The sequence below is a fragment of the Astatotilapia calliptera genome, chromosome 7, assembly GCF_964374335.1.
Source record: "Astatotilapia calliptera chromosome 7, fAstCal68.1, whole genome shotgun sequence".
Taxonomy (NCBI): Eukaryota; Metazoa; Chordata; class Actinopteri; order Cichliformes; family Cichlidae; genus Astatotilapia; species Astatotilapia calliptera.
Genome location: NC_137428.1, coordinates 50,294,620 through 50,321,819, shown reverse-complemented (window position 1 = coordinate 50,321,819; position 27,200 = coordinate 50,294,620). Strand labels below are relative to the sequence as shown.

Below are 27,200 nucleotides of genomic sequence, written 5' to 3'. Positions count from 1 at the left end.
TTAATGTCTCCGGGGTCCATTAAAGCCTTAACTGCATTATTTTTAATTTTATGAATTGTACTGTCTTGTTCTTGTTTCCTAAGTTTTCTTGCTAGTATTTTATGCGATTTGTCACCAAGCTCAGAGTATTTCTGCTTGGTGCACAAAAAGGCTTTACTGATTTTTGCTGAGAGTAGATTATTATATTCATATTTTAAAGACAGTATTTTCTTAGGTAGCATTGTGGATGGCGTTTGGGCATTCTCTTTATCCAGATCTTTAATTTGTTTGTCCAAGTCAAGGAGCTTAGCCCGGTTTCTCTTCCTTCTGGCTGATTTAAAAGAGATAATAGTACACCTTAAATACTCCCAAAGTGTAGCAGGCTTAGTTTCTGAGTTTTCATTTACCACAAAACACAGCGAGATCAGTGTTTCCAAATATTCATGAAAATCCTTCGCACCTAACAGTAGAGGGTTGCTGCAGTCTAGTTGCATTTGGATGTTTAAGGTTAATGTGACAGGGGGGTGATCAGAGATGACAATATTGTGATATTTTGTGTCAATTTTGTGTCAATGACATGTGGCATTAATTCAAATCAAATGGTTCCATTAAATATGCATAATCAAAATATTACAGTACACACAGGTTATTTAATTTATAAATTATTTCCAATTTTTCAAAAGATTTATTTCAGCAAAACAATAACTGTCATTGTATTGTAGAGCTTATGAAAAACATTGTTAGAGGCACAATTTCTTCGTTTGATTTCCGAACACCAGTAAAATGATTCTGATGCTATTTAAACGTGATAAAAATGAGTCAACTTTGAGCCAATGACACAATGAAAACCGACTTTGATGATAAACTCGGGCATGATAATGCGCTAAGTAGAGAAATGAGTACTGTGAAATCTTATGACCACTATAGTGAGCTGTGAGTTCAAAGTATGGCTGAATAAAAAAACAAATATAACTTAATGAATTGAATCATCTAGATTTTTAAACGTGTCTCTTTGCTTTTGAACGCTGTTGTTTCAAATGTTGAAACAAAATGAGCAACAACGCCCTCTGCCGCCTATAACTGTGCTTTACAACAAAGGCGGAACAACCAAAAAAAAGTCCCTCGTGATGTTTTATGTGACCGTGGAGCAGGTAGCTGTTGTTCTCATAGACTGTTGCAGTAGTGTGATAGGTAGGTTTAAGCTGCGTATTATCTACGAAGTATTTCGTCTCAAAATGTGGTGTAAAATGTGGTGTAAAATGCGTTATCGTCGTCGCTTCTGCGAAAGACAACAGTGGGAGGGGCGTATGCAGAGCTCCAATTAATAGTGTCCCGTGCCGCTAACTCAGCGCAGCAGAGTGGCGCAGCGGAAGCGTGCTGGGCCCATAACCCAGAGGTCGATGGATCGAAACCATCCTCTGCTATGTATGTTTTTTCTTTTCTTTTTTTTAAATTAACTAATCTTACAAGATATGTAACATAATGTTACATTAAATCGTGTAATTACATTCATTTGGAATAAATGTTTATTTTAGTATTAACATCTAATCAAACCACAGTAACTTTATGCCTATATACAGTTTATATCTACAACACTATCTTTGTTCGGAAATTCTCACTCTCTTTGTTATGTAATTACTTTCTAAAATGTTTAGAGACAAACAAAATTACTGTCTGCGTTTAATAAAAAGAGCAGAAAACTATATGGTGCCTCATTAATATCAGTTTACAAAGTCAAACCAATTAATGAAAACAGCAATTAAAGTTGCGTTTTTTCACTTTAGTAAAAGGTAAAAATTAAAAAGTAAAAGTAAAATCCCACACTTCTGCAGTGTTGTTTTTATTGTATAATTTTTATATTTAAAGCATGTACACATTAAGAATACCATCTGGCATTTATATAAAAGAGAGATGAATACTCTAAATATGTTTCGTTTGCAGTAGTAATTTTTTTAAAATCAGATATTATAATACAGGTAAAAGAAAAATAATAAACTGTTAAAAAACCCCACACGGGGTAGAATGTAATTTATCATTGTTTAAGAAAGTTATGTGTTAATTCCCTTCATGAAAAGTTGAGATAAACATGACATGGGGAAAGAAAATCCCTCAAAGTGAGATTTGCAAGGAACTGTGAACTTTCTATAACTGACAAATGATGTAAGCGTTCAGGAAGCATTCTGGTGTAACTTGCCAGATGCCGTTTTCTGACAGCATGGTGCAGCCTGTATCTTGGATGGATTTGTCTGGCTGACCTTCTCCCCACTTGGTAAATGTCAGACGTTGGTTTTTCATATCCACCTCAAAATTTCCCTCTGCCTTTTTGTTGTTGACACTGATCCAAGCTGCCTTGTAAACATCGCCAAACACTTGAGTCAGTGCGTTGTTCTCCTCCTCGTTCTGGGGCAAAGCCAACTCTATGTGTTGTTGGGAGCAGAATTCGACAGCCCTGGAGAAAGAGCCTCTCTCCTTGTTGGACACAAAGTATTTCTGACCAACTCTCCGGACAAAATGATAGTTAATGGCTAGAGAACAGAAAAATGTAATAAAGCAAACTGTTACTCTTAGGCTTTTTATTTAAAATCAATCTAATGTTGTAGACACATGGAAAACTGTCACACAGAAATATGATGATGAATATGATGACTTATCAATCATGTCTGAAAATTAGACTTAAAGTTGCATTTTTTAGATGTCCTGTGTATTTGACAAAAACAGTTCTTTGTAACTGAGTTGTGTTTGAATTTGAATTAAAAACACATGATTGTGACACTTACCGAGCTCTAGCTTGGCAAGTCTGTCCTTCAAAGCTCTGAGGTCTGGGCAGCTCGTCTCAGTAGCAGCTGGATCAAACAGATCAAGTTAGTGAACTTTACACAGAGGCCACACTTACAGCTCTGCTGTACCTACAAATGGCCATTTAAAGTTTCTTCGTTTTATGCCTCACTTTTAACCACTGATAGATTTTCTTTTCCAAACTTTTATTTATTTATGACATGGAAGGAATTGTTGTTGTTTTTCTGATTTCTGAAATGATTAGATAATCACTCTGTTAAGCTTACGGGCTCTTTAAACTGTTTCAGGATGTTTTGTTCAGTCATGAGAGAAATATGGAAAAAACAAGTGGTTACCATTTGTAAACTGTTTTTCTAGCTCATCCATCATCGTTGACATGCTGCTAACCAGCATGTAAATTTAGACAGTGATCAAATTACCCCCATGTGAATTATGTTGTGGGCACTTATGATCAACAAATCAGAAGATAACATGAGAAAATACAAAATGCGTGCAGGCATAAATTGTTTTATATACTCCAGCTTTGAGTAAATGTAACCAACCAAAACAACTGAGGCCTTGTGAGAAATTTGTGTGACTACAAATGTTACAGAGAGAACGACAGTCTACAGTCAAGCTTCCCTTTAGACTTTACAGACTATAAATACAGTAGACTTATTTCTAATCCTGCGCCTGCCTAATTGTGTCACCATATGCATAGATTTCAAGGCACATCAGGGGACACATAGCCTTTATCTTTAGAAAACATGGCAGATAACTGAGGTGTACATGATCTAAAGCAATCATTGCAAAAAAAAGGTGTTTAAGTGTAAACTTTACAGCATGTTCCACGAACGCCAGGATATCCAGGTATCCCAGGAAATCCTCGGTCCCCTGCAGAATAGATAAACAGGTAGTGAGCCAGCTAAAGGTGCTTGTGGCTTCAAAATCAAATATATTTGTCTGTCCAAATAAAAAATAAATGACCTAAATTTAGTTCGAAATTACATCCTTTAAAATACTGCTGGAATGAAGTAATAACATCGGTTATTTTGACCTTGAATCCCCGGTAATCCAGGAACACCATCTCGTCCAGGTGGTCCTATCATCCCAGGAAACCCAGGATATCCGGGATCTCCTTTTTCACCTTTTTGACCTGGAGGACCAGGAGGCTGACTGAAGCTGACAGTGGCCATCAAGCAGATGACGGAGAATAAAAGAAGCAGTCTCATCTTCGTAGTTCAGAACTGAAATTTTGGTTAAATATAGTATTAAGTTTTCCATATAAAAGCCATGTAGCCCTAACCCTCAAATGGAAGAATCATAAATATTCCAATTATAGACATTCTTTATGCAGAAATTGCTAAATTTAATTAATTTTTTCTAGCTAGTGTGTTGTGATTCTTTATCTTTGTTGTTTTAAAGTGTTTTCAAGAGTTAAAACCATTTGGAAGCACAAAATTTAGTACAATACAGAGATAAACAGGAGAGAACTCACCCCACCAACGAGAAGTGATGTGCTGGGCATACTGCTTCTTTGCTGCTTCCACAGAAAAAGAACTGAGATATTTGCTAGAAGTAATGTGGGAGGGATTCAGTCCACAGTAAGCAGCTGGAACATCTCATTAGGGATTGTCCATTAACCTCCCTCCTTTCAAACCAAAAAAAGGCCACTGTGTTGTGAGACCTTAAAGACTCTGTGAATCTAAACATGAGAATACGGATTTGACGTAGTTATGGGTGAATGCAGAAATGATAACGTTTGACTTTATGAGGCACAAACAGTTTCTGCCACTTAACATAAAAGGCAACTCCCTGTACAAAACTCAATTTCAAAAAGAATTGTGCACATTTTGACCACACAATCATCACTATAAGATTAAAACATGAGTGCATTATTGTTTTAAAGCTCTCTTAAAATTGACAGACTTAAAAAGACGAAGTTCAACATTTAAGATTAATAAATCAGTTGACGCTGAATTGTTTGAAACACATATTTAAAGGAAATTTAACAGTAGTTTAATGTTTAAAATAGTACACTGAGATGTTGCAGAGGTTGTGTGCAATGTAAATATTTCATTACGTTCACTTCTTAGTGAAAAACTACATCCATCCATCCATTCGCTTCCGCTTATCCTTTTCAGGGTCGCGGGGGGCGCTGGAGCCCATCCCAGCTGTCATAGGGCGAGAGGCAGGGTACACCCTGGACAGGTCGCCAGTCTGTTGCAGGGCTGAAAAACTACAAACACTGTGAATCAGACTTTTGCAGAATCACCTTTAGCAGCAATAATTTGAACAAAGCATCCTCTGTATGATTTCATCAGGCTCTCTCATAATTGTAGAGGAATTTTGGTACATTTGATTAGCAGCATATGGCTGCTACTTGTCCTCTCAACTCCCATGGAAGCATTAGGGATGTGCTTAAAAGACTCTAGGGAAGAAGTCAAAATACAAATAAGCATTGCTATGTTGGGTGGACCTCCTTTTTGCTCATTCCACAGAAAAATCGCTGAGATATTAGACAGACCTCCATATAAACAACAGCTGCATACTCTCATATGGGAACTGGGAGTTGGATTAGTGTGTGTGTGTGTGTGTGTGGGGGGGGGGGGGGGGGGGGATTTTTAACAACAAATATAACAGCACATACCTTTATTTATATAAAGATTTCACAACCTCTTTTTTGATCTCTGATATTATGAAGTTATGATGACACCTCAATTTTATTCCTAAGTATGTTAATATTTCTTTCCAGTTTTTCAGCCACAAGTACAGTATTGCGTTCGCAAAAAGCAAACACCAATCAGCTGAAAAGGCTTTTATGTAGAAATGCACAATATGTGATGTTTTTATAGGAAAACACTACATAAGTGTTCAAAGCACCCTTTGGAAAAAATTAAACAATATCTTCAAATGGCATTGTCTGGGACTGCATTATAACCATGTGAATAATACTTTAATACCTACTTTCACTAGTTCATGATTAGAATGCCACACTTACAAAATTTGTTTCTATTGCAGTTCAATGTTTAATTCTTTATACATTTATTATTATATTTATAGAATTATGAAGATGGAGACAGAAAAAGGCTTTTGTCTAACATAAAGACACTGACATATAGCAGAAAGCACAATAGTGATGCAAAAGCATTTATTTGAAACCATGAAGAGTTAGCTTAAATGATTTATTGACAATACATCAGTCAAGCATCAGAATAACTGACTTAAACTTAGGTCTGTGAGATAATAGTTATTCCTATTACAATGCATTCATGAATTCATTGCCATTGGGAGTTTCACTTCAGTTGGTCAACTGAGAATCGTTGGTCTCATTTTTAATACTACAAAGTTTTCTTTCTTCTACAAAATGCAGCCCCGATGCTTTACCCATAATTCATAAACAACTGCAAGCTTAGATTTTTTCTTCCATTGGGGTAAATGAGAACATTTCTCTACATGTAATATAAGAAATAAAAATGCAATAAAAATGTTGAGATAAACATGATAGTGGGGGGAAATTGCCAAAAGCAAGATTCGCAAGGAACCGGGATTTTTCTATAACTGACAAATGATGTAAGCGTTCATGGAACATTCTGGTGTAACTTGCCAGATGCCGTTTTCTGACAGCATGGTGCAGCCTGTATCTTGGATGGATTTGTCTGGCTGACCTTCTCCCCACTTGGTAAATGTCAGACGTTGGTTTTTCATATCCACCTCAAAATTTCCCTCTGCCTTTTTGTTGTTGACACTGATCCAAGCTGCCTTGTAAACATCGCCAAACACTTGAGTCAGTGCGTTGTTCTCCTCCTCGTTCTGGGGCAAAGCCAACTCTATGTGTTGTTGGGAGCAGAATTCGACAGCCCTGGAGAAAGAGCCTCTCTCCTTGTTGGACACAAAGTATTTCTGACCAACTCTCCGGACAAAATGATAGTTAATGGCTAGAGAACAGAAAAATGTAATAAAGCAAACTGTTACTCTTAGGCTTTTTATTTAAAATCAATCTAATGTTGTAGAGACATGGAAAACTGTCACACAGAAATATGATGATGAATATGATGACTTATCAATCATGTCTGAAAATTAGACTTAAAGTTGCATTTTTTAGATGTCCTGTGTATTTGACAAAAACAGTTCTTTGTAACTGAGTTGTGTTTGAATTTGAATTAAAAACACATGATTGTGACACTCACCGAGCTCTAGCTTGGCAAGTCTGTCCTTCAAAGCTCTGAGGTCTGGGCAGCTCGTCTCAGTAGCAGCTGGATCAAACAGATCAAGTTAGTGAACTTTACACAGAGGCCACACTTACAGCTCTGCTGTACCTACAAATGGCCATTTAAAGTTTCTTCGTTTTATGCCTCACTTTTAACCACTGACAGATTTTCTTTTCCAAACTTTTATTTATTTATGACATGGGAGGAATTGTTGTTGTTTTTCTGATTTCTGAAATGATTAGATAATCACTCTGTTAAGCTTACGGGCTCTTTAAACTGTTTCAGGATGTTTTGTTCAGTCATGAGAGAAATATGGAAAAAACAAGTGGTTACCATTTGTAAACTGTTTTTCTAGCTCATCCATCATCGTTGACATGCTGCTAACCAGCATGTAAATTTAGACAGTGATCAAATTACCCCCATGTGAATTATGTTGTGGGCACTTATGATCAACAAATCAGAAGATAACATGAGAAAATACAAAATGCGTGCAGGCATAAATTGTTTTATATACTCCAGCTTTGAGTAAATGTAACCAACCAAAACAACTGAGGCCTTGTGAGAAATTTGTGTGACTACAAATGTTACAGAGAGAACGACAGTCTACAGTCAAGCTTCCCTTTAGACTTTACAGACTATAAATACAGTAGACTTATTTCTAATCCTGCGCCTGCCTAATTGTGTCACCATATGCATAGATTTCAAGGCACATCAGGGGACACATAGCCTTTATCTTTAGAAAACATGCCAGATAACTGAGGTGTACATGATCTAAAGCAATCATTGCAAAAAAAAGGTGTTTAAGTGTAAACTTTACAGCATGTTCCACGAACGCCAGGATATCCAGGTATCCCAGGAAATCCTCGGTCCCCTGCAGAATAGATAAACAGGTAGTGAGCCAGCTAAAGGTGCTTGTGGCTTCAAAATCAAATATATTTGTCTGTCCAAATAAAAAATAAATGATCTAAATTTAGTTCGAAATTACATCCTTTAAAATACTGCTGGAATGAAGTAATAACATCGGTTATTTTGACCTTTAATCCCCGGTAATCCAGGAACACCATCTCGTCCAGGTGGTCCTATCATCCCAGCAAACCCAGGATATCCGGGATCTCCTTTTTCACCTTTTTGACCTGGAGGACCAGGAGGCTGACTGAAGCTGACAGTGGCCATCAAGCAGATGACGGAGAATAAAAGAAGCAGTCTCATCTTCGTAGTTCAGAACTGAAATTTTGGTTAAATATAGTATTAAGTTTTCCATATAAAAGCCATGTAGCCCTAACCCTCAAATGGAAGAATGATAAATTTTCCAATTATAGACATTCTTTATGCAGAAATTGCTAAATTTAATTAATTTTTTCTAGCTAGTGTGTTGTACTTCTTTATCTTTGTTGTTTTAAAGTGTTTTCAAGAGTTAAAACCATTTGGTAGCACAAAATTTAGTACAATACAGAGATAAACAGGAGAGAACTCACCCCACCAACGAGAAGTGATGTGCTGGGCATACTGCTTCTTTGCTGCTTCCACAGAAAAAGAACTGAGATATTTGCTAGAAGTAATGTGGGAGGGATTCAGTCCACAGTAAGCAGCTGGAACATCTCATTAGGGATTGTCCATTAACCTCCCTCCTTTCAAACCAAAAAAAGGCCACTGTGTTGTGATACCTTAAAGACTCTATGAATCTAAACATGAGAATACGGATTTGACGTAGTTATGGGTGAATGCAGAAATGATAACGTTTGACTTTATGAGGCACAGACAGTTTCTGCCACTTAACATAAAAGGCAACTCCCTGTACAAAACTCAATTTCAAAAAGAATTGTGCACATTTTGACCACACAATCATCACTATAAGATTAAAACATGAGTGCATTATTGTTTTAAAGCTCTCTTAAAATTGACAGACTTAAAAAGACGAAGTTCAACATTTAAGATTAATAAATCAGTTGACGCTGAATTGTTTGAAACACATATTTAAAGGAAATTTAACAGTAGTTTAATGTTTAAAATAGTACACTGAGATGTTGCAGAGGTTGTGTGCAATGTAAATATTTCATTACGTTCACTTCTTAGTGAAAAACTACATCCATCCATCCATTCGCTTCCGCTTATCCTTTTCAGGGTCGCGGGGGGCGCTGGAGCCCATCCCAGCTGTCATAGGGCGAGAGGCAGGGTACACCCTGGACAGGTCGCCAGTCTGTTGCAGGGCTGAAAAACTACAAACACTGTGAATCAGACTTTTGCAGAATCACCTTTAGCAGCAATAATTTGAACAAAGCATCCTCTGTATGATTTCATCAGGCTCTCTCATAATTGTAGAGGAATTTTGGTACATTTGATTAGCAGCATATGGCTGCTACTTGTCCTCTCAACTCCCATGGAAGCATTAGGGATGTGCTTAAAAGACTCTAGGGAAGAAGTCAAAATACAAATAAGCATTGCTATGTTGGGTGGACCTCCTTTTTGCTCATTCCACAGAAAAATCGCTGAGATATTAGACAGACCTCCATATAAACAACAGCTGCATACTCTCATATGGGAACTGGGAGTTGGATTAGTGTGTGTGTGTGTGTGTGTGTGGGGGGGGGGGGGGGGGGGGGATTTTTAACAACAAATATAACAGCACATACCTTTATTTATATAAAGATTTCACAACCTCTTTTTTGATCTCTGATATTATGAAGTTATGATGACACCTCAATTTTATTCCTAAGTATGTTAATATTTCTTTCCAGTTTTTCAGCCACAAGTACAGTATTGCGTTCGCAAAAAGCAAACACCAATCAGCTGAAAAGGCTTTTATGTAGAAATGCACAATATGTGATGTTTTTATAGGAAAACACTACATAAGTGTTCAAAGCACCCTTTGGAAAAAATTAAACAATATCTTCAAATGGCATTGTCTGGGACTGCATTATAACCATGTGAATAATACTTTAATACCTACTTTCACTAGTTCATGATTAGAATGCCACACTTACAAAATTTGTTTCTATTGCAGTTCAATGTTTAATTCTTTATACATTTATTATTATATTTATAGAATTATGAAGATGGAGACAGAAAAAGGCTTTTGTCTAACATAAAGACACTGACATATAGCAGAAAGCACAATAGTGATGCAAAAGCATTTATTTGAAACCATGAAGAGTTAGCTTAAATGATTTATTGACAATACATCAGTCAAGCATCAGAATAACTGACTTAAACTTAGGTCTGTGAGATAATAGTTATTCCTATTACAATGCATTCATGAATTCATTGCCATTGGGAGTTTCACTTCAGTTGGTCAACTGAGAATCGTTGGTCTCATTTTTAATACTACAAAGTTTTCTTTCTTCTACAAAATGCAGCCCCGATGCTTTACCCATAATTCATAAACAACTGCAAGCTTAGATTTTTTTCTTCCATTGGGGTAAATGAGAACATTTCTCTACATGTAATATAAGAAATAAAAATGCAATAAAAATGTTGAGATAAACATGATAGTGGGGGGAAATTGCCAAAAGCAAGATTCGCAAGGAACCGGGATTTTTCTATAACTGACAAATGATGTAAGCGTTCATGGAACATTCTGGTGTAACTTGCCAGATGCCGTTTTCTGACAGCATGGTGCAGCCTGTATCTTGGATGGATTTGTCTGGCTGACCTTCTCCCCACTTGGTAAATGTCAGACGTTGGTTTTTCATATCCACCTCAAAATTTCCCTCTGCCTTTTTGTTGTTGACACTGATCCAAGCTGCCTTGTAAACATCGCCAAACACTTGAGTCAGTGCGTTGTTCTCCTCCTCGTTCTGGGGCAAAGCCAACTCTATGTGTTGTTGGGAGCAGAATTCGACAGCCCTGGAGAAAGAGCCTCTCTCCTTGTTGGACACAAAGTATTTCTGACCAACTCTCCGGACAAAATGATAGTTAATGGCTAGAGAACAGAAAAATGTCAGGGAACAAACTGTGACTCATAAATCATTATCAACAAAGGTAAATAAGCAATTAGGAAACAATGAAAAAAGCTTCATCTACATGGTGCATTTGTCATAGTTAGATACAAGAAAGGCAAGTAAAATCAAATTTTAAAAACACAGAGCTTGTAGGAACAAGATCACACACCATACCCAAAATCTCTGGAGGCTTCTAAATGAATATGCCAATTCATCAGTCATCTTCAAATGTTTTTAGCTTTGATGTTCTGATCAGCTGTTTTTTATTGCTGCTAACTGTCAATCAACTAACTTTTTCAATGTTGATCAAGTTGTAACATCAGGCAAAAACACTGGATTTATTGTAAATTGCAACAACAAATTATTAACGGATGGTCTTTGAAAGAGTTTTAAATAAACATAATTAATAATGCCTTGATGATGATACTTACCCAGTTCTAACTCAGCAAGTCTGCTTTTTAAGGTTTCAACATCTGGGCAACTGGATTCAACTGTAGCTGAAATTAAATTGTGAGCGTACAACAGGAATGAAAGGAGCTGTGTGGTCTATTTTTCTTTTAAATTACAGAGCATCAACTAATTCACTGTGCAATCTGTCATCAAACTGATCTTGTGCTGTCTGACACAGATTGGACTAATATCAGTATGCTACATGGGATCTTCTCATCTTATTGTATCTTATCTTTACCTTCAGTGCACACTGTTTCTCCAGGGTGCCCAGGAAGCCCATATATTCCTACATCCCCTGAAAGCAAAGAAACAGACATAAAGCCTTCTAAAGTCAAAGTACATAAATATGTGTCAAAATCAAACGATGATAAGAAGTTATATTCTTTACAACATTCTTGTGGTGAACTCATAATATTTTAGACTTTTTTCACCAGGATGTCCACGCAGTCCAGGCAGTCCAGGAATTCCAGTTCGCCCACGTAGTCCAGGCACTCCTTGTGTCCCAGAAACCCCTGGATCTCCTTTCTCACCTTTAAGACCAGGAGGACCTGGAAACTGAGTGTAGGTGATGCGGGCCGACAGGCACAAGATGCACAAAAAAAGAAGTGGGCTCATCTTCTCAGTGAAGAACTGAAATGATAATTAAAAATATATGTAATGTACGTTTTTCCCAGATTTACCTTGGTTTAACTGATTCAATGTGTAACAAAAATGAAATCTGATCTTTCAAAACAGAGATTGTATTAAATATTGTGATTGTAGCTCCGAGGGATTTTCTAGGTATATGTTTAGAATGTCAAGCAATACTTCAAACAATATGTAACTCGCATGATAACATTAAATTTAGTAGAATAAAGCAGTAAGCAGGAAAGTACTTACAATATAAATGAAGAGCAGTCTGTTGGGTGTACTGCCTCACTGCTAATGTCCCAACAAAATAACTGAGATATTAGGTAGAACTAATGTAAGATGGATCGTTCTCTCCAAAGTAAACAACAGCTACAAAATCCCATTTGGGATAGAAAAAAATGTCAGAATGTAGAATCCTCCCTCTTGTGCTGAAGCACAACCTACTTTCCAGATTGATATTTTTTCAGCACTCTTTATTTCCCCACCACAAATAAAGCATGGTTTAAGACAAAAAACAGTCTTTCTTCAGGTATTTGTGCACAGACGAACTTCAGTGTGAAACAAAGTATGGTGACACAGAGCATAGTTTTCATGCAATAGAAATACCACACTCACAAAATGTATGTTTCTGAAAAGTATAAATACTTGGCTTGGGTCTGTTTTGAACATTTAAAACTTCAAACATGTTGAACTTAGTGTAGCAAAGACATTGACAGAGACATATGGGGCCAAGTTGATGATAAAGATTACTAAATTTCAGATTTCCAGTTTTCCAGTTTTGGAAACAATGCAACAGTCGTCAACTTGTTGCGAACAATTAACTTAACTCGTTGTTAAGACAAATAGGATTGTTGTGTTTTAATTGCTCATTTGTTTCATAATTTCTTTATCAGTGCATGAAAAATGTCTACGATAATATGTTTCTAAAGTGAATTGCATCTCCAAGGTGGTCCCTGAGAATTGTTGCACAGACAGCAAATCCAAATCCATGTATAGTAATTATGCACAGGGAGACATTATGAATCCAGATAAACAGTAAAATCTTTACTTGTGTCAAAATTTGTGACAGGCACAAGAGGCAGAAAAAAGCAGCTCTTAATGCATCCATTTAACTGTTAGTAATAATTATTGCTTTATTGAAGTTTTGAAAATATCTTTGGTTAAGTAACTGTTTTTGAGACCCCGTTAGAGTCAAAATTTTGTTGCTTCTGGAGTCCAAAAGTCTTCTACTTATAGCCTTTTTTTGTGTGTCCAGACTATTCTTTGACATTCTTTAAAATTACACTTTTGTCTCATTGCATGTTTGCAACACCTTTTAAATTACTGCTAACTTATGGTCACAGCTGGCTATTCTCTTGGGAAGCAGGGTTGCTTCCGATTCCATTGGAATCTTTTAATAATGACTTGAGTACGGAATTATATATTGGTTAAAAGTGGCATATGAGAGAAAACATCACTAAAATTTAATTTCACTGGCACAGGCATTCATTCCCACTTGCACAATTAAATTCTTTGAAAGTGTCCAACAGCGCTCCAGCTGATTCATGCTGTCACAGTTAGTTCTGATCTCAAAGCTGAATTCTGCTCGCTAAAATCAATCTGATCTGACTACTTGCTAAACAGACCTGTTGAGTCAGGATAAAAATGGCAAAAGGGTGATTTACACAAGCACTCCTATGTGTGTCCGTGCTCTCTGCGGTAGAGTATCACTTCCTAGGGATGGGCAAATTAAGCTTTCTGAAGCATTGAAGTACTGCAAAACGGTTCATTACTCAAAGCTTTTCAACACAGTTATCTCTGGTGACATCTGGTGGCCAAAAGAGCAGCTTGAATCTACAATTTGTAATGAACAGCTTTATTATGATTGACCACTTTACAGCTGAACTGACAGCTTCTGTTTGATCATGTGATAGTTCTGTCTGATAACGGGATGATATGGTGCTTCGGACATGAATTTTATTTTTTTTTTATGTTATGTCTATTTTAATAATAAATGTGTATTTAAATCCTCTGTTTACCTCCGTCCGTTCTTGTGATCGCCCTCATTCCCCACCATGTGTTCCACACACTTGCTTAGGTCACACATTTCTCAGTTTGGTTTTTGTATTGTTTAGTTTAGTTCAGCTGCCTTTTTTGACTTCCTTTTCACCCAAATGAGTCTCCATTTGGGTCTATCCCTGCCTGCTTCACACGGCTATTCACAAGAGTATTTGGTTCCAAATATGTTAGGGTTTAGAATTTCAACTTCAGACATTGTACCTCACAGAATCTTTGACATTATTATGTGACTAAATATCAATCTGTGAACAACTATTAACATCATCTCCAAGATCCAACTTTAGGAGACATTTTTTCTATCAGTGTGACAAATTACAACAGGACAAATGGGTGATTATTGATTAGTGTGCTGAAAAGTCTGACTGACTGACAGTCTGACAACTTAATTTCCAGTTAGAAAAATGGAGGCTATAGATTTTATTCTGAGTGGATTATAAATCTCCATTGTAATCACTGTCTCCATCTTTATATATTGATGACTGAATGATTAAGTGTTTGTGTTAAAAACAAAAAATAACGAACTAATGGGATGTCAGTATTTGTAAAACTATAAACATCTACTAATTAGTTTTCTGCAGCTTGTGTTTTAAAGAGCAAGGTGCAGATATGATGCAGAAGTGTTTTCCACTTTATGAAAGAGGAAATTAATTGGTGTCTCACAGTTAGCTTCCCTGCAATAACAATAATAATAATATCTCTGCTATAACTGACAAATGCACTCAAGGAGGCATTTCAGTGTAACTTGCCAGGTGCTATTTTCTGACAGCATGGTGCAGCCTGTATCTCCCCATTTGGCAAAGGTCAGAGGTTGGTTTTTCATGTTAACCTCAAAATTCCCTTCTGTAATGTTATTTCTGACATTGATTTAAGCTGCTGTGCAAACATCCCCCACACCCTTTGGTCAATGCGCTGTTCTCCTGCTCACTCTGGGACACAGCCAGCTCAAGTGTTGATGCATGCAGAGTTCTTATTTCTGGACTACAAGGCGAAGGAAACTCTATCCTTGCAAGAGTATTTCTGACCAACTCTTTGGACAAACTTGTAGCTTGTAGCTGAAGAAAAAAGAAATCAAACAATGAACCAAATTTAAGAACAATTTATTAAGCAAATTTATCATTTCTGTGCATTTGTCATTTTTTAGACTCACACACACGAACAGACACTTTTTTGTTTCTCAAGTTGATCCAGGCCTTTTTGTAAATATATCCAAAAACTTGATTTAGTATGGTGTTCTCTTCCTCATTCTTGTGCAAAGTCAGCTCTGTGACGTGTTTGTAAAAACTGCTTTATTTAATCTTTTTCATCCCTAACAGTGGACAAAACATATTGTGCGGAAGAAAAGTCACATGGCGCCTGAAATTACCCTTTTATGTGACCAAGGGAGCAGCCCCATTCACTTATGTGAATGTGGCTACTTCATAGCTTAAATAGTGGTCTTGGTGACTTGCTCCCATATACCAAAAAACAAACTGTATATGTTCCTCTGAGTTCTGTGTAAAGTTTCTTGAGTCAAAAGTGAAAATAATATGGACCATTTCAAAGTGGTGGCATAAACATAGTAAAGTCGAAGGAAAAAAACAGCATGACACAGGGAGTGCAGAATTATTAGGCAAATGAGTATTTTGTCCACATCATCCTCTTCATGCATGTTGTCTTACTCCAAGCTGTATAGGCTCGAAAGCCTACTACAAATTAAGCATATTAGGTGATGTGCATCTCTGTAATGAGAAGGGGTGTGGTCTAATGACATCAACACCCTATATCAGGTGTGCATAATTATTAAGCAACTTCTTTTCCTTTGGCAAAATGGGTCAAAAGAAGGACTTGACAGGCTCAGAAAGGTCAAAAATAGTGAGATATCTTGCAGAGGGATGCAGCAGTCTCAAAATTGCAAAGCTTCTGAAGCGTGATCATCGAACAATCAAGCGTTTCATTCAAAATAGTCAACAGGGTCGCAAGAAGCGTGTGGAAAAACCAAGGCGCAAAATAACTGCCCATGAACTGAGAAAAGTCAAGCGTGCAGCTGCCAAGATGCCACTTGCCACCAGTTTGGCCATATTTCAGAGCTGCAACATCACTGGAGTGCCCAAAAGCACAAGGTGTGCAATACTCAGAGACATGGCCAAGGTAAGAAAGGCTGAAAGACGACCACCACTGAACAAGACACACAAGCTGAAACGTCAAGACTGGGCCAAGAAATATCTCAAGACTGGTTTTTCTAAGGTTTTATGGACTGATGAAATGAGAGTGAGTCTTGATGGGCCAGATGGATGGGCCCGTGGCTGGATTGGTAAAGGGCAGAGAGCTCCAGTCCGACTCAGACGCCAGCAAGGTGGAGGTGGAGTACTGGTTTGGGCTGGTATTATCAAAGATGAGCTTGTGGGGCCTTTTTGGGTTGAGGATGGAGTCAAGCTCAACTCCCAGTCCTACTGCCAGTTTCTGGAAGACACCTTCTTCAAGCAGTGGTACAGGAAGAAGTCTGCATCCTTCAAGAAAAATCTCCTAAAAAACGACCTTGCACTGTAATCCCTCCTCCACCAAATTTCCACTTTGCACAATGCAGTCAGACAAATGCCATTGTCTTGGCATCTGCCAAACCCAGACTCTCCCACCCATCAGATGGAGAAGCATGATTTGTCACTCTAGAGAAAATGTCTCCACTGCTCTACAGTCCAGTAGCAGCAGGCTTTACACAACAGCATCCGACACTTTGCATTGTGCTTGGTGATGTAAGGATGCGCTGCTCAGCCATGGAAACCCATTCCATGAAGCTCTCTACATACTGATCTTGAGCTAATCTGAAGGCCACATGAAGTTTGGAGGTCTGTAGCAATTGACTCTGAGTTGCTGTCATTGCAAATACTTCTTCTTTGTTACAATACCATTAACAGTTGACTGTGGAATATTTAGTTAGGTAATATTCTATCATGATACCTCACCGGAAGTCACTGAGCTCCTGAGAGCAACCCATTCTTTCATAATTGTTTGTATAAGCAGTCTACAGCCTAGCTGTCTGACTTTATACACTTGTTGCCATGGAAGTGATTGATCCAGTGATTTGGATGGGTGAGGGAATACTTTTAGCAATGTAGTGCATTTATGAATATGCTTAGGCAAAAGGAAATATTTTGTAAAACAAAAGCTGAAAAATTTAGCCCATGAAGTAGTTTTTCTAATGTAAAGACACCCTGCATTAACTACGGAAGAGGATTAGGGCCACTGGAAAAAAAAAAAGGAAAGAATTCTGACTTTGAAGTCAGAATTCTGAAAAAAAAGTCAGAATTCTGAGATTAAAGTCAGAATTCTGAGAAAAAAGTCAGAATTCTGACTTTTTTCAGAATTCTGAGAAAAAAGTCAGAATTCTGAGATTAAAGTCAGAATTCTGAGAAAAAAGTCAGAATTCTGAGATTAAAGTCAGAATTCTGACTTTAATCTCAGAATTCTGACTTTTTTCTCAGAATTCTGACTTTAATCTCAGAATTCTGAGATTAAAGTCAGAATTGTTTTTTTTTTTTTCCAGTGGCCCTAATCCTCTTCCGTAATTAACAGATGATTTAGATGAACTGATGTAAATTAAACATAAAAGGTATCATGTCTGAATAAGGAACATAAGGATCATTTTGATCTTTTTTCATTGCTTTCTCACTTTTGGCATTACATAATCTTTAGTTGCCATCACACACAAGAAGGCTGAAACAGAGTTAGATTAAGCATGCAAAGCTGAAAATACACATATACACATAAATGTGGGATTTATGTTTGTTTGTTTTGGGAGTTTTTTGCAGTTCTTCTCATGAGACATTTCTATAACTGACAAATGATGTGGACATTGAGAGAACATTCATGTGTCACTTGCCAGGAACCGTTTTCTGACAGCATTGTGCAGCCTGTATCCTCAATGGATTTGTCTGGCTGCCCTTCTCCCCAATTTTTAAAGGTCAAAGGTTGATTTTTCATGTCAGTTTTAAACTCCCCCTCAGCTTTTTTATTGTTCACATTGATCCAGGCTTTGGCTCTGAATTTGCCATGAACTTGAGTCAGTGCGTTGTTCTCCTCCGCGTTCTGTGGCAACGCCAGCTCTAAACCACGTTGGCTGCAAAACACTACAGCCTCTGAGAAACTGCCTCTGTGCTTGTTGGAGACAAAGTATTTTTGATCAACTATTTGGACAAAATCATAGTTTACAGCTGAAAAAAAGCACAGAAAAGTAAAATTAGAAAAAAGACATTTACTTCAGAATCAGAATCAGAATCAGAATACTTTATTGATCCCTGGGGGAAATTATTTTTTGTTACAGTGCTCCATTTTAAACCATTTAAACCAATTACTTGTAGGCAATCTTAAGGATATGTTTTCTGGCAAAATAATTGTTGCCTTTTCTAAAGCTTATCTAAAGATTCTTATTCAGTTAAATTTTATTTTACTAATATACCATGAATTGTCTCAAAAAAGAAACTTGGATTTTGAAGTAAAACCTCTAAATATGAGAATTTTATTAATGTTAATCAATAATATGTTCTTTACAGCTACTGCATTGGCATTGGAAAATTATTTTGTTACTGTTTATCAATATAGTTTTTACAGTGTTGACTTCAGGTTATTATTGTTGCAAACTGGTGGTATTTTAATAAAATAAAATTAAAAACTGACTATGTAGTCTTTTCTTTATCAATTTAAAGAATGCTGTTTATTATACTATTATTGATTACAATAGTGATGTGACCTCTTAGCTTCATTCAGTGACAGCAAATCTTTGCGTTAATCTGAACAAAATAATACAAATAGGCATCAATTTGAGTCCTGACTACAGCTGCTGGTCATCTGCAAGCTACTTTGCAACCCACTACCACACCAGTCCCTTCTGTGGCTGACAACAACATCTTGACTATTGTTACTTATGTCTGGTTTGCTTTAAATTGTAGGTGGGGGTGGTCTTAATACAGTTTTCTCCATTGAAGAGTCTTGTGTATGTAATAGTGATGCCAAACTCCCCAGAACAGAGATATACCATCAAATTTAAAATACAGCAGAAAGAAATAACAGCTGTCTGTTATGCTATAAAATAGCAGTTATGTATTTGAAACAAATGAATATGGATAAGATACTTACCAAGTTTAAACTTGGCAATTCTCTTCATTAGCTTTTCAGTGTCGCTTTGAAAAGAGCCAATAGGATCTGGACAAAACACATTAGAGTTAACAAAGTGTGTATTTATTCATTTGCATATTTAGTTATCTGTCTTTTTCCACGTCTCTCAAAACTGTAAAATAATTATGAAAACATAAGGGACATCTCACAATACAATGCATCTGGTGCTAAACCTGGTTCAGTATATACTAAAAGTTTTGTCTGCATAAAGGTTTTGTCATGGAGTCCCGGGACTCAGTGATTTTGGGTTTGGTGTATTATTATTATTATTATTATTATTATTATTATTATTATTATTATTATTATTATTATTATTATTATTATTATTATCATTTGTGATCTTCTAGCTTTGGGATTATTTGTGTTCTGGTGCTGGGATTCTGGGTTGGTGCTCCCTCTGTTGGTCCCTGGTGTTAGTCTTTCCTCTGTCTCGTCAGGTTAATCAGGTCCAGCTGTGTCTCCCACCTGTGTATGTGTGATTTCCCAGTGTCCCTCTGTGTGTTTTTATGTTGTGTAAACTCATGTACTCATGACTGGTCCGTCTGTGTTCGTCTCCTGGAAAACTGTCTGTGAATCCACTGTGTCCTCTCCCTGCTGTCCCCCTTCGTGTTCAGGATTGCTGTTAAATTACGTTTCTCCCAGTTTATGGTAAATGGCCTGCATTTGTATAGCGCTTTTCTAGTCCCTAAGGACCCCAAAGCGCTTCACACTACATTCAGTCATTCATCCATTCACACACACATTCACACACTGGCACTTCACACTTAGATTACCCTTAGTTCTGTTTTTGTAATGCCGTCTTTGTGTTTGCCTTTTGCAATAAACCTCCCTCACAACTCAGTAAGTGCCTGCATTTTGAGTCCTCTTTGTGGGATGTGTGGGAGCTGCAGCCCTGACAGGTTTACCAGACATACTTTGTATTAGATGGGACCTTGACTTCCCTAATAAGCTAAACCATAGTGAATTGTGATTCAACTCCCAAAACCATTATCCTTTCAGAAACCTAACCAATTAAGTTTAGAGACCAAACCTAGAGAAAAACTGAGAAAGTAAAATTAAAACTAAAACAAAAGAAAGATCAAATATAAGGAGAAAAAATGGTCTCAAAATGGAGTCAAGACAAACACCACCAACCTTCTTTGTTTTTAAGATTTTTGGTTTTCACTAGAAACTTAAAAGAGCATATTTTATGGGAATGTAGTTTTCGTGTGTTGTATATTTATGGTTAAACTGCTATTAGTTGTTCCCTTATTCACAAGTTGTCAACACAGTAGGTAGCCCTGCATGTTTTTGCCTTAGATGCCCTCCCTGACACAACCCCAAAGGGTTTTAAGTTTCACAGGATTGAATTCAGATATGACTTGTTAGGTAAATGTATAAACCACAACACCATAGAGCCACTATTAAAGTGTGTGTCTGTGAAGTTCCCTCTGGGATCAATAAAGTTATTCTTATGTTCTAACCTCGTCCACACATTATAATAGTTCCAGGTAGGCCAGGCAGTCCAGGTTTTCCCATTGGTCCATTAGGTCCTGGAAATCCACGTGGTCCTAGAGGCCCTCTAGCCCCTAAAGTGAAGATATAAACACATCAAATAAGATGTGAAGTTCATACCAATGTTTCCAGTTTCTGGTTTTCCAGAGAAAAAAACTTTACCCTGTTGTTGTTTATAAATGTCGTCCATATAAGGTGGGGAAAATGATCATGTACACAACACAACAATGTGAAAAAATCCATGTTGGAGTCAAATTGTTAAATGTTGCCAATATTGTACTTAAATTTGTAAGTCTTGATTCAAACTATGTGATCAAACGTTACAAGGATTTTTTCCCCCTTAATAATAAACCCCTTTATTAAGAAACTGCATTTTGTATTTACTTGTTTTATCTTTGTCTAATATTCAAATTTGTTTGATGATCAGGAACATTTAAGTGTGACAAACATACAAAAAAAATATGAAATCAGGAACGCGGCAAACACTTTTTCAAACCAGTGTAGCTCTTACGCTAAGGAAGTTATGAGGGCTTACTTTTTCCCAAATATATTGTAGATATATTGATCCAGAACGTGGGCCAAATTCAAATCCGAACACATCACCACTTACTGTCACGGTCCTGGCTCGGTGACCCAGTGTTTTGTGTTGTTTATTATTAGAAGTCTGTTTTTTGTAATGTTTTTGAGGCTTCCCATGTTATTATATTTAGCTTCACCCAGTTTAGGTTTTTATAGCATTTTTAGTTCTTCCCTTCATTAGTTGTTTTGCAGTCTTTTGTAGAGCCTCTAATAAAGGCTGGCTTTCAGTTTAAAAGTTCTCTTGCATCTGTGTCTGCGTTTGAGTCCACATTATCTTATCTCCAGTTCGAACACACCTGGGGCACACATGACAACAGAATCTAACTGAAAGAAACCTACATACATAACATACACAACACAAGTGACTATAGCAATAAACTAGGAAACTAACACTGACATGGAGACTGAGACACACAAACTTGACGTAGACAAGGGAAAATTACATGGAGACATGACTGACAGGGTAAACAAGGCAAACTACAGAGACAGGGCACAGAGGGACCAAAGAGACACGGGCACTCAACTGTGGAGAAAGAAGGTGAATAAACATGGAAGCAAGACCGACAACATACACGGGACACTAGGGAAGACACACAGATGCTAGACTAAGAAAACCTGGGCTCAAAAGCGAACAAAGAACTAAGAACTAAACGCATAAATAATTAAAATAGGAAGCACTGGGAAATACTAGACACAAAAGACTAAACAATGTAGAACTATAAAGAAATCACATAAACCTCAAAACAACATTCAACAGTCCAAAATCAAAAAAGCACTGGGTCAAATACCCAGAACCATGTGAGGCACAAATATGTTAGACCATGAAGTAATTTCCAGGAAAATCTGTTTGTTTTTTAATTGAAGTATTTGTTGAACTACTGCTTACCGCAACTTACTGCATTTGGAATTAAAAAAAAAACCAAAAAAAAAAAAACAGATCATTGCTTGAAAATGTATTGTGCAGTTTATTTAGGTTTTTTGGTGGAAAAGAATCATACTGATAATGTAAAATTTTTAAAAACCTATAAAAAGTCCTGTACAATACACTTGGCATTATGGGGTTAAAAATAACCCTCCCTGAGAGTGTATTTGGGGGGATGTTTATCACACTCACCAGGTTCTCCTTTCAAGCCTTTCTGTCCTTGTTTTCCAGGTTCTCCATATGCCCCGGGTTCTCCAGGTGACCCAGGTGGGCCTTTAGGACCAGGAGGACCAAAAAGCTGACTGTAGCCCACAGGAACCATGAGGCAGAAGGTTATGACAAAAACAAATGGCTTCATCTTCTTTATGCAACTCTGAAATGTGACATATTGGAAATTATTTTCTAATGAAAATCTTCAATTTTTATGATAATTTAAATAAATGAAATCAAAGAAAAATAACAGTTTGTTTGGTTGCAGGTTGTCAGCTGAATAGAAAAAACTGTACTTTTTAGAGACAAATACTCACAGTTTAAATGACGAATGATATGGATGTGATCCTTCTTTGCAGCTTCCAAACAGAAGTGGCAAAGAAAAAAGTCAAAGTCAGATATATAAGACATCCAGCCCAGCTATAATGAGAGACAGGTGAAAAAAAACAGAGTCTGCCTCTGGTGTCATAATCGAGAGTTCACTTACAACCGATGCCTTTTAAAAGCTTTTCCTTCCACTCACAAAAGGCAAACCACTGTGATCAGTCAAACATGAATAATCAAAAGGCCTGCATTCCTAGATCTGAAATATAGCAGGGTTTAGATTAAAGATAAATAGAATCTGATCAGTAATGTTGGTTCGGTATTGGTGAAAGATTTTCTTATTTACAGTTTATGTTAGTGTTCTGATCATAATTCCAATTGACATTTAGTAAATATGATCAAGCAGTAATTTCACAGTCATTAGAAAGGATAGCCAGATGCAGATGATGTAATTTTTTTAAACTGAATTTTTATAAATGTAAATTGCAAAGTTATTCAGTTATGTTAGTGTCAAATTGTATTAAAATGAAAATAAAATAGAAACTCACCATTATACGTAAGTAGTTATCGTCTAGTTGTGCTGCTTCATGTACAGCTTTAAAACAATTTCAGAACCCAAAGTCAAAAATATCTGACACTCTTTGGAGAGGAAATAAAAACCAGGTGAGTATTTTGTGTGTATTCTGTGTTGGACACAGAAAAGAGGGGGAGCATGAGGCCCAAAGCCTGCCTCTTTTTAGCTAAAACACTCTGAGAAAGACAAATATGTGTATCATAAAACAAATTGTAGTTCAAACTTTACTATTTTATTATATTAAACCACAAAGAACACAGACTTATCTTTGATGAAACATGTATTTTACATAACTGTATAGGTTCAGGTCATGGTAATCTGAGGAGCTTGGAAAGAAAAACCATACGACTGTTTTAAATTTCTTGAAGACATTTTGTCTCTCATCCAAGAAGCTTCATTAAGTCTGAGACCAAATGGTGGAGACTCCCAGGATTTTAAGCGCTAGTGGGAGTTTTCCTTCAAGAAGGTTGTTGAGCCATTATTGATCATGTTCCTCATCACGTGTGCCAAGGTTTGAAAAAGAGTGTGGGTCATTATTACCAGAGTTTTCAGTTGAAACCACTGTGAAACCTTGCCTCACCCTATCATGTGACTTACTGAGATCAACTGACACAAGATGTGAGTGGGCATTAAGGCACCTGAGAAGGGATCTCAAAACTGGATTATAGATGATAGACAGTTGGTGCCTGTGACACAAAGGACCCGGAAGTACACACTGTTAACAGGCTGGTTACATTTTATTTGCAACTTTTTAAATAATTCTGATCAGCTTTCAGCTGACATGTTCATGGTGCAGCCTTTTTCTCTCCTGTCGCAGCTGGTAACTGAAATAGCACGACTGATCACACCAACCAGTCCTAGCTGGTCTGCCACCCTTCTGGCACTGCTCACCGGACACACTGCCCTACCAGTCCTTTGCAGCAGAGCTGCAGACCACACCCCTGCCACATACCCTACCACCCACGAGAGGGAGAGGAAATCAGCCATGACCACCTTGAAATGAAAAGACTGGAGAGCGAGATACCACTGGGTGATTAAGTAGATCCCAGTGGGGATTCAAGATGGTGTCTGTGTGTGTGGCTTGCCATCAGCTGTTACCTGTTTTGATTCTACTAACCCTGCTTATATCTGTTTTTCTCAACAATGTCTTTACTCTTTTGGTGTATGATTTCCAATCGCTATTAACCATCCGAGCCACTGTTGATGGGCAGTATCATATGGCCCCAGGAGGTGAGGATTACCGAGTCCCACCTGTGGTAGAAACCGTACCACTGTTTCTCTGCCGTTATCCACCTAGCCTTCCCCTCAGGAAGAAATCCTACAGAAGGCGAGGGAAACGGGGTGGAATACTGATAAAACTCAGAAACTGCGTCGCTACTTACACGGCAGCCTCGGACATCAAGTTGTTCATCTCCTGGAATCGGCACCCGTTCCCGATTCCAGGGAGCATTCCAGAGAAGATATCCAGCATTCCAGGGAAAATATCCAGCTTCCACGGTATCCTTCCCCACGTCTTCGCAGGGGTGAAGTGGATTACCAGAATCTTCACCCTCTGGATCGATCATTCGAGCCCACGGTGAATACTACATTAGCTAAACTGGCCCTGGTTAACGCCAGGTCGTTGGCTAAAAAGTCATCCTGAATGACTTTTTCACCGCTCGCAATTTGGACTTTCTCCTGGTGACTGAAACGTGGCTCACCTTGGGTGACTTTAGCTCGTTTTCTGAACTTTCTGCTACTACCTCAATTCACCCCGAACCACGGGCCGGGGCGGCATATTAGCCACTGTTTATAAAAACTGTTTCAACTGTTGTCAGTTACCAGCAGATGCCTACAGCAGCTTTAAACTGCAGTTATTTGAAATTTGTTTGTCTACTCTTGTGCCATGGGCGCTAGTGTATCGACCTCCGAAATATAATAAGGACTTCATACAAGACTATTCTGAATTCTTGACAAGAATTTTTCCAAGTTATGACAGTATTTTAATTGTGGGGGATTTTAACATTCACGTTTGCTGCCCAAACACTCCACTGGCCAATGACTTTTTTAATCAGATAGATTCTTTTAATCTTGTTCAGTCAGTTAACGGCCCAACATGTGAACGTGGTCATACTTTGGATTTGGTCCTATCTTGTGGCCTGTCACGTCTTGACATTGAAATCTGTCACATAATTTTTTCTGACCACATACCTGTAGTATTTGAGTTTCCTCTCTTAGGTCAGCCCATCAAATCAGATGTGCCTAAATACAGATCTCATATGATTAACTCAAATACTTCAGATCGCTTGGCTTGTTTGTATAAAAATTTAAATCTTGCATTACTTTTTTTTTTTTTTTTTTTTTTTTTGCCTGTCCCGTTTGGCTCTTTTTCCATCAGAATTATTGTCTAAAGGCAAAGAAAGATGCCCAACGGATTTACTTTACCAAATTGACCATCCCAGCCTTGCCATAATGGTCTATTTGATTCACCTTTTATTGTTTATTTTATTTTCACTTGCTGAATACGGGACAGACTTGACTGGGGGAAAGAAGGGGAGAAAGAAAGAGGGAAAGAGAAACAGCTGAGAAGAGGGATGGGGGAGAAGAGCAAAAAACAAAAACCAACAGAATGGGCAGAAAAAAGAAAAAGAAAATGCATATATCGATCACCTGGATCACCTGTTGAGAAAGAAAAAGGAAAACAAGCAGAAGAGAACAAGAGTAATAGAATAAACAACATCACAATGATATATGGGAATATGACAGTAAATACTAAATATTAAACATTATTGTGCAGCACATAAGATCAACAGAACACAGTGTGCTTTGAGGTAGGAGCCATAAAGGGTGTAGTTTGTGTGTGTGAGCACCCGTGTGTACACCTGTGAGCATGGACGCGCTTGTTTTTTTAAAAGGTTCCTTCATGTAATGATCTGCTAGAGGGTGTGGGGGGGCCACAGCCCCGTCCCCCAGGGCATGAAGCAGGTATGGAGGAGATCAAAACTCCAGACATCCAGAGGCCCTCAGAACACAAGAAACCAAGGAAGACCAACAGAGGGGCAGCTGCGCCACTGTCCCAGAAAGAGCTGAGGAGAGTCCCAGATGAGGGCTCACTCAGCAGCCGCGGAGCAGAAGCCAGGGGGAGTTGCAGTGACGCGCCCGTGAGCTCCGCTGGCAGCCAGCTGTGCCTGAGTGACCGAGCCCCAGGCCGAGAGGCCGGGGGCACCCCACCTCCGAAGTGGCCCGAGCGAGCCCCAGGCTCCAGGCCCCGACAAGCGGCCGCCAAGGCGGTCGGGGGAGATAGGCCTCTAAACCTTGGAGGGCCTGAGATGTCCCCAGAGAGGTGGCGTCTGATACCCAACCTGACATATAGACACAGACATACAGGCACACACAGATAAAAACATCCATTCCCACCCTCATGCTCTCATATGCACTCACTCCACACTCAACCAACGTGGAGACAGACATAAAGAGACGCTGTACACACGATCACACTCCCCAAGCGTACTCTACGAACCAGGTCTAGGTACCCTTGCCCCTGGAGGGGGGAACTGCACCCAGACCCAGGTGGTGTTACCCTTTTCCCTGCGGTGGGGAGAGGCAGACCGCCCCGACTCCGCAGCAGCAGGGAGGCCCCACACCCCAGACCGCAGCCGGACGGCCATCTCCTCCTCCTAGCCCCCCTGCTCAAGCGGGCCGCAGAGAACGGGGGTGAGAGAAGACTCCAAACCTCCCTCCACCCGCTCATTGTAGTGTTGATGCATGTGTGTTCTAAGGTGCATTTAAAACCCAGGAGGGCATGGAGCTACCTGCCAGAGAGCAGCAGGTAAGCGCATGGTCCCTCCTGCTAGCCCTCAATGTCTACGTGTATTTAAAATTGAGAGGTGGGCAACGACGCCAGGGGTGAGGTGTACACCCTGATGGTA

The 27,200-nt window shown here is 38.3% G+C and overlaps 4 protein-coding genes across 4 annotated transcripts; all 4 read right to left on the bottom strand.

Annotated features, from left to right (window-relative positions):
- Positions 1-1,803: 1,803 nt before the first annotated feature.
- LOC113026447 (mannose-binding protein C-like) lies at positions 1,804-4,393 on the bottom strand. The gene is made up of 5 exons (XM_026175255.2): positions 4,253-4,393; positions 3,812-4,001; positions 3,595-3,648; positions 2,757-2,822; positions 1,804-2,504 (listed from the first exon to the last, which is right to left on the bottom strand). Exons 2-5 carry the CDS (start codon positions 3,984-3,986, stop codon positions 2,122-2,124), a joined length of 678 nt encoding a protein of 225 aa, XP_026031040.2. The 5' UTR covers positions 3,987-4,001; positions 4,253-4,393; the 3' UTR covers positions 1,804-2,121.
- Positions 4,394-5,888: 1,495 nt separating this feature from the next.
- LOC113026446 (mannose-binding protein C-like) lies at positions 5,889-8,581 on the bottom strand. Its single transcript, XM_026175253.2, has 5 exons — positions 8,441-8,581; positions 8,000-8,189; positions 7,783-7,836; positions 6,945-7,010; positions 5,889-6,692 (listed from the first exon to the last, which is right to left on the bottom strand). The coding sequence occupies exons 2-5, from the start codon at positions 8,172-8,174 to the stop codon at positions 6,310-6,312; spliced, it is 678 nt and encodes a 225-aa protein (XP_026031038.2). The 5' UTR covers positions 8,175-8,189; positions 8,441-8,581; the 3' UTR covers positions 5,889-6,309.
- A 1,498-nt stretch (positions 8,582-10,079) lies between these two features.
- On the bottom strand, positions 10,080-12,413 carry LOC113026445 (mannose-binding protein C-like). Its single transcript, XM_026175252.2, has 5 exons — positions 12,233-12,413; positions 11,785-11,983; positions 11,592-11,648; positions 11,335-11,400; positions 10,080-10,884 (listed from the first exon to the last, which is right to left on the bottom strand). The coding sequence occupies exons 2-5, from the start codon at positions 11,966-11,968 to the stop codon at positions 10,502-10,504; spliced, it is 690 nt and encodes a 229-aa protein (XP_026031037.1). The 5' UTR covers positions 11,969-11,983; positions 12,233-12,413; the 3' UTR covers positions 10,080-10,501.
- A 5,127-nt stretch (positions 12,414-17,540) lies between these two features.
- Positions 17,541-23,053, bottom strand: LOC113026443 (mannose-binding protein C-like). Its single transcript, XM_026175250.2, has 6 exons — positions 22,882-23,053; positions 22,712-22,753; positions 22,377-22,557; positions 20,653-20,757; positions 19,151-19,216; positions 17,541-18,228 (listed from the first exon to the last, which is right to left on the bottom strand). The coding sequence occupies exons 3-6, from the start codon at positions 22,540-22,542 to the stop codon at positions 17,846-17,848; spliced, it is 720 nt and encodes a 239-aa protein (XP_026031035.1). The 5' UTR covers positions 22,543-22,557; positions 22,712-22,753; positions 22,882-23,053; the 3' UTR covers positions 17,541-17,845.
- Between the last annotated feature and the right edge of the window lie 4,147 nt (positions 23,054-27,200).

Excerpts from the sequence above, each read along its gene's own strand:
- LOC113026445 (XM_026175252.2), bottom strand. The coding sequence starts at position 11,968 with ATGAGCCCACTTCTTTTTTTGTGCATCTTGTGCCTGTCGGCCCGCATC. Across the intron at positions 11,649-11,784 it reads TGGACTGCGTGGACATCCTG|GGGATGTAGGAATATATGGG; the intron begins GTGAAAAAAGTC and ends CTTTGCTTTCAG. Across the intron at positions 10,885-11,334 it reads ACTTGCTGAGTTAGAACTGG|CCATTAACTATCATTTTGTC; the intron begins GTAAGTATCATC and ends TCTGTTCTCTAG.
- LOC113026443 (XM_026175250.2), bottom strand. The coding sequence starts at position 22,542 with ATGAAGCCATTTGTTTTTGTCATAACCTTCTGCCTCATGGTTCCTGTG. Across the intron at positions 19,217-20,652 it reads TATTATAATGTGTGGACGAG|ATCCTATTGGCTCTTTTCAA; the intron begins GTTAGAACATAA and ends TGTTTTGTCCAG. Across the intron at positions 18,229-19,150 it reads AATTGCCAAGTTTAAACTTG|CTGTAAACTATGATTTTGTC; the intron begins GTAAGTATCTTA and ends GCTTTTTTTCAG.
- LOC113026446 (XM_026175253.2), bottom strand. The coding sequence starts at position 8,174 with ATGAGACTGCTTCTTTTATTCTCCGTCATCTGCTTGATGGCCACTGTC. Across the intron at positions 7,837-7,999 it reads TGGATTACCGGGGATTAAAG|GGGACCGAGGATTTCCTGGG; the intron begins GTCAAAATAACC and ends TCTATTCTGCAG. Across the intron at positions 7,011-7,782 it reads TGGCGTTCGTGGAACATGCT|CTGCTACTGAGACGAGCTGC; the intron begins GTAAAGTTTACA and ends TGTTTGATCCAG.
- LOC113026447 (XM_026175255.2), bottom strand. The coding sequence starts at position 3,986 with ATGAGACTGCTTCTTTTATTCTCCGTCATCTGCTTGATGGCCACTGTC. Across the intron at positions 2,823-3,594 it reads TGGCGTTCGTGGAACATGCT|CTGCTACTGAGACGAGCTGC; the intron begins GTAAAGTTTACA and ends TGTTTGATCCAG. Across the intron at positions 2,505-2,756 it reads ACTTGCCAAGCTAGAGCTCG|CCATTAACTATCATTTTGTC; the intron begins GTAAGTGTCACA and ends TCTGTTCTCTAG.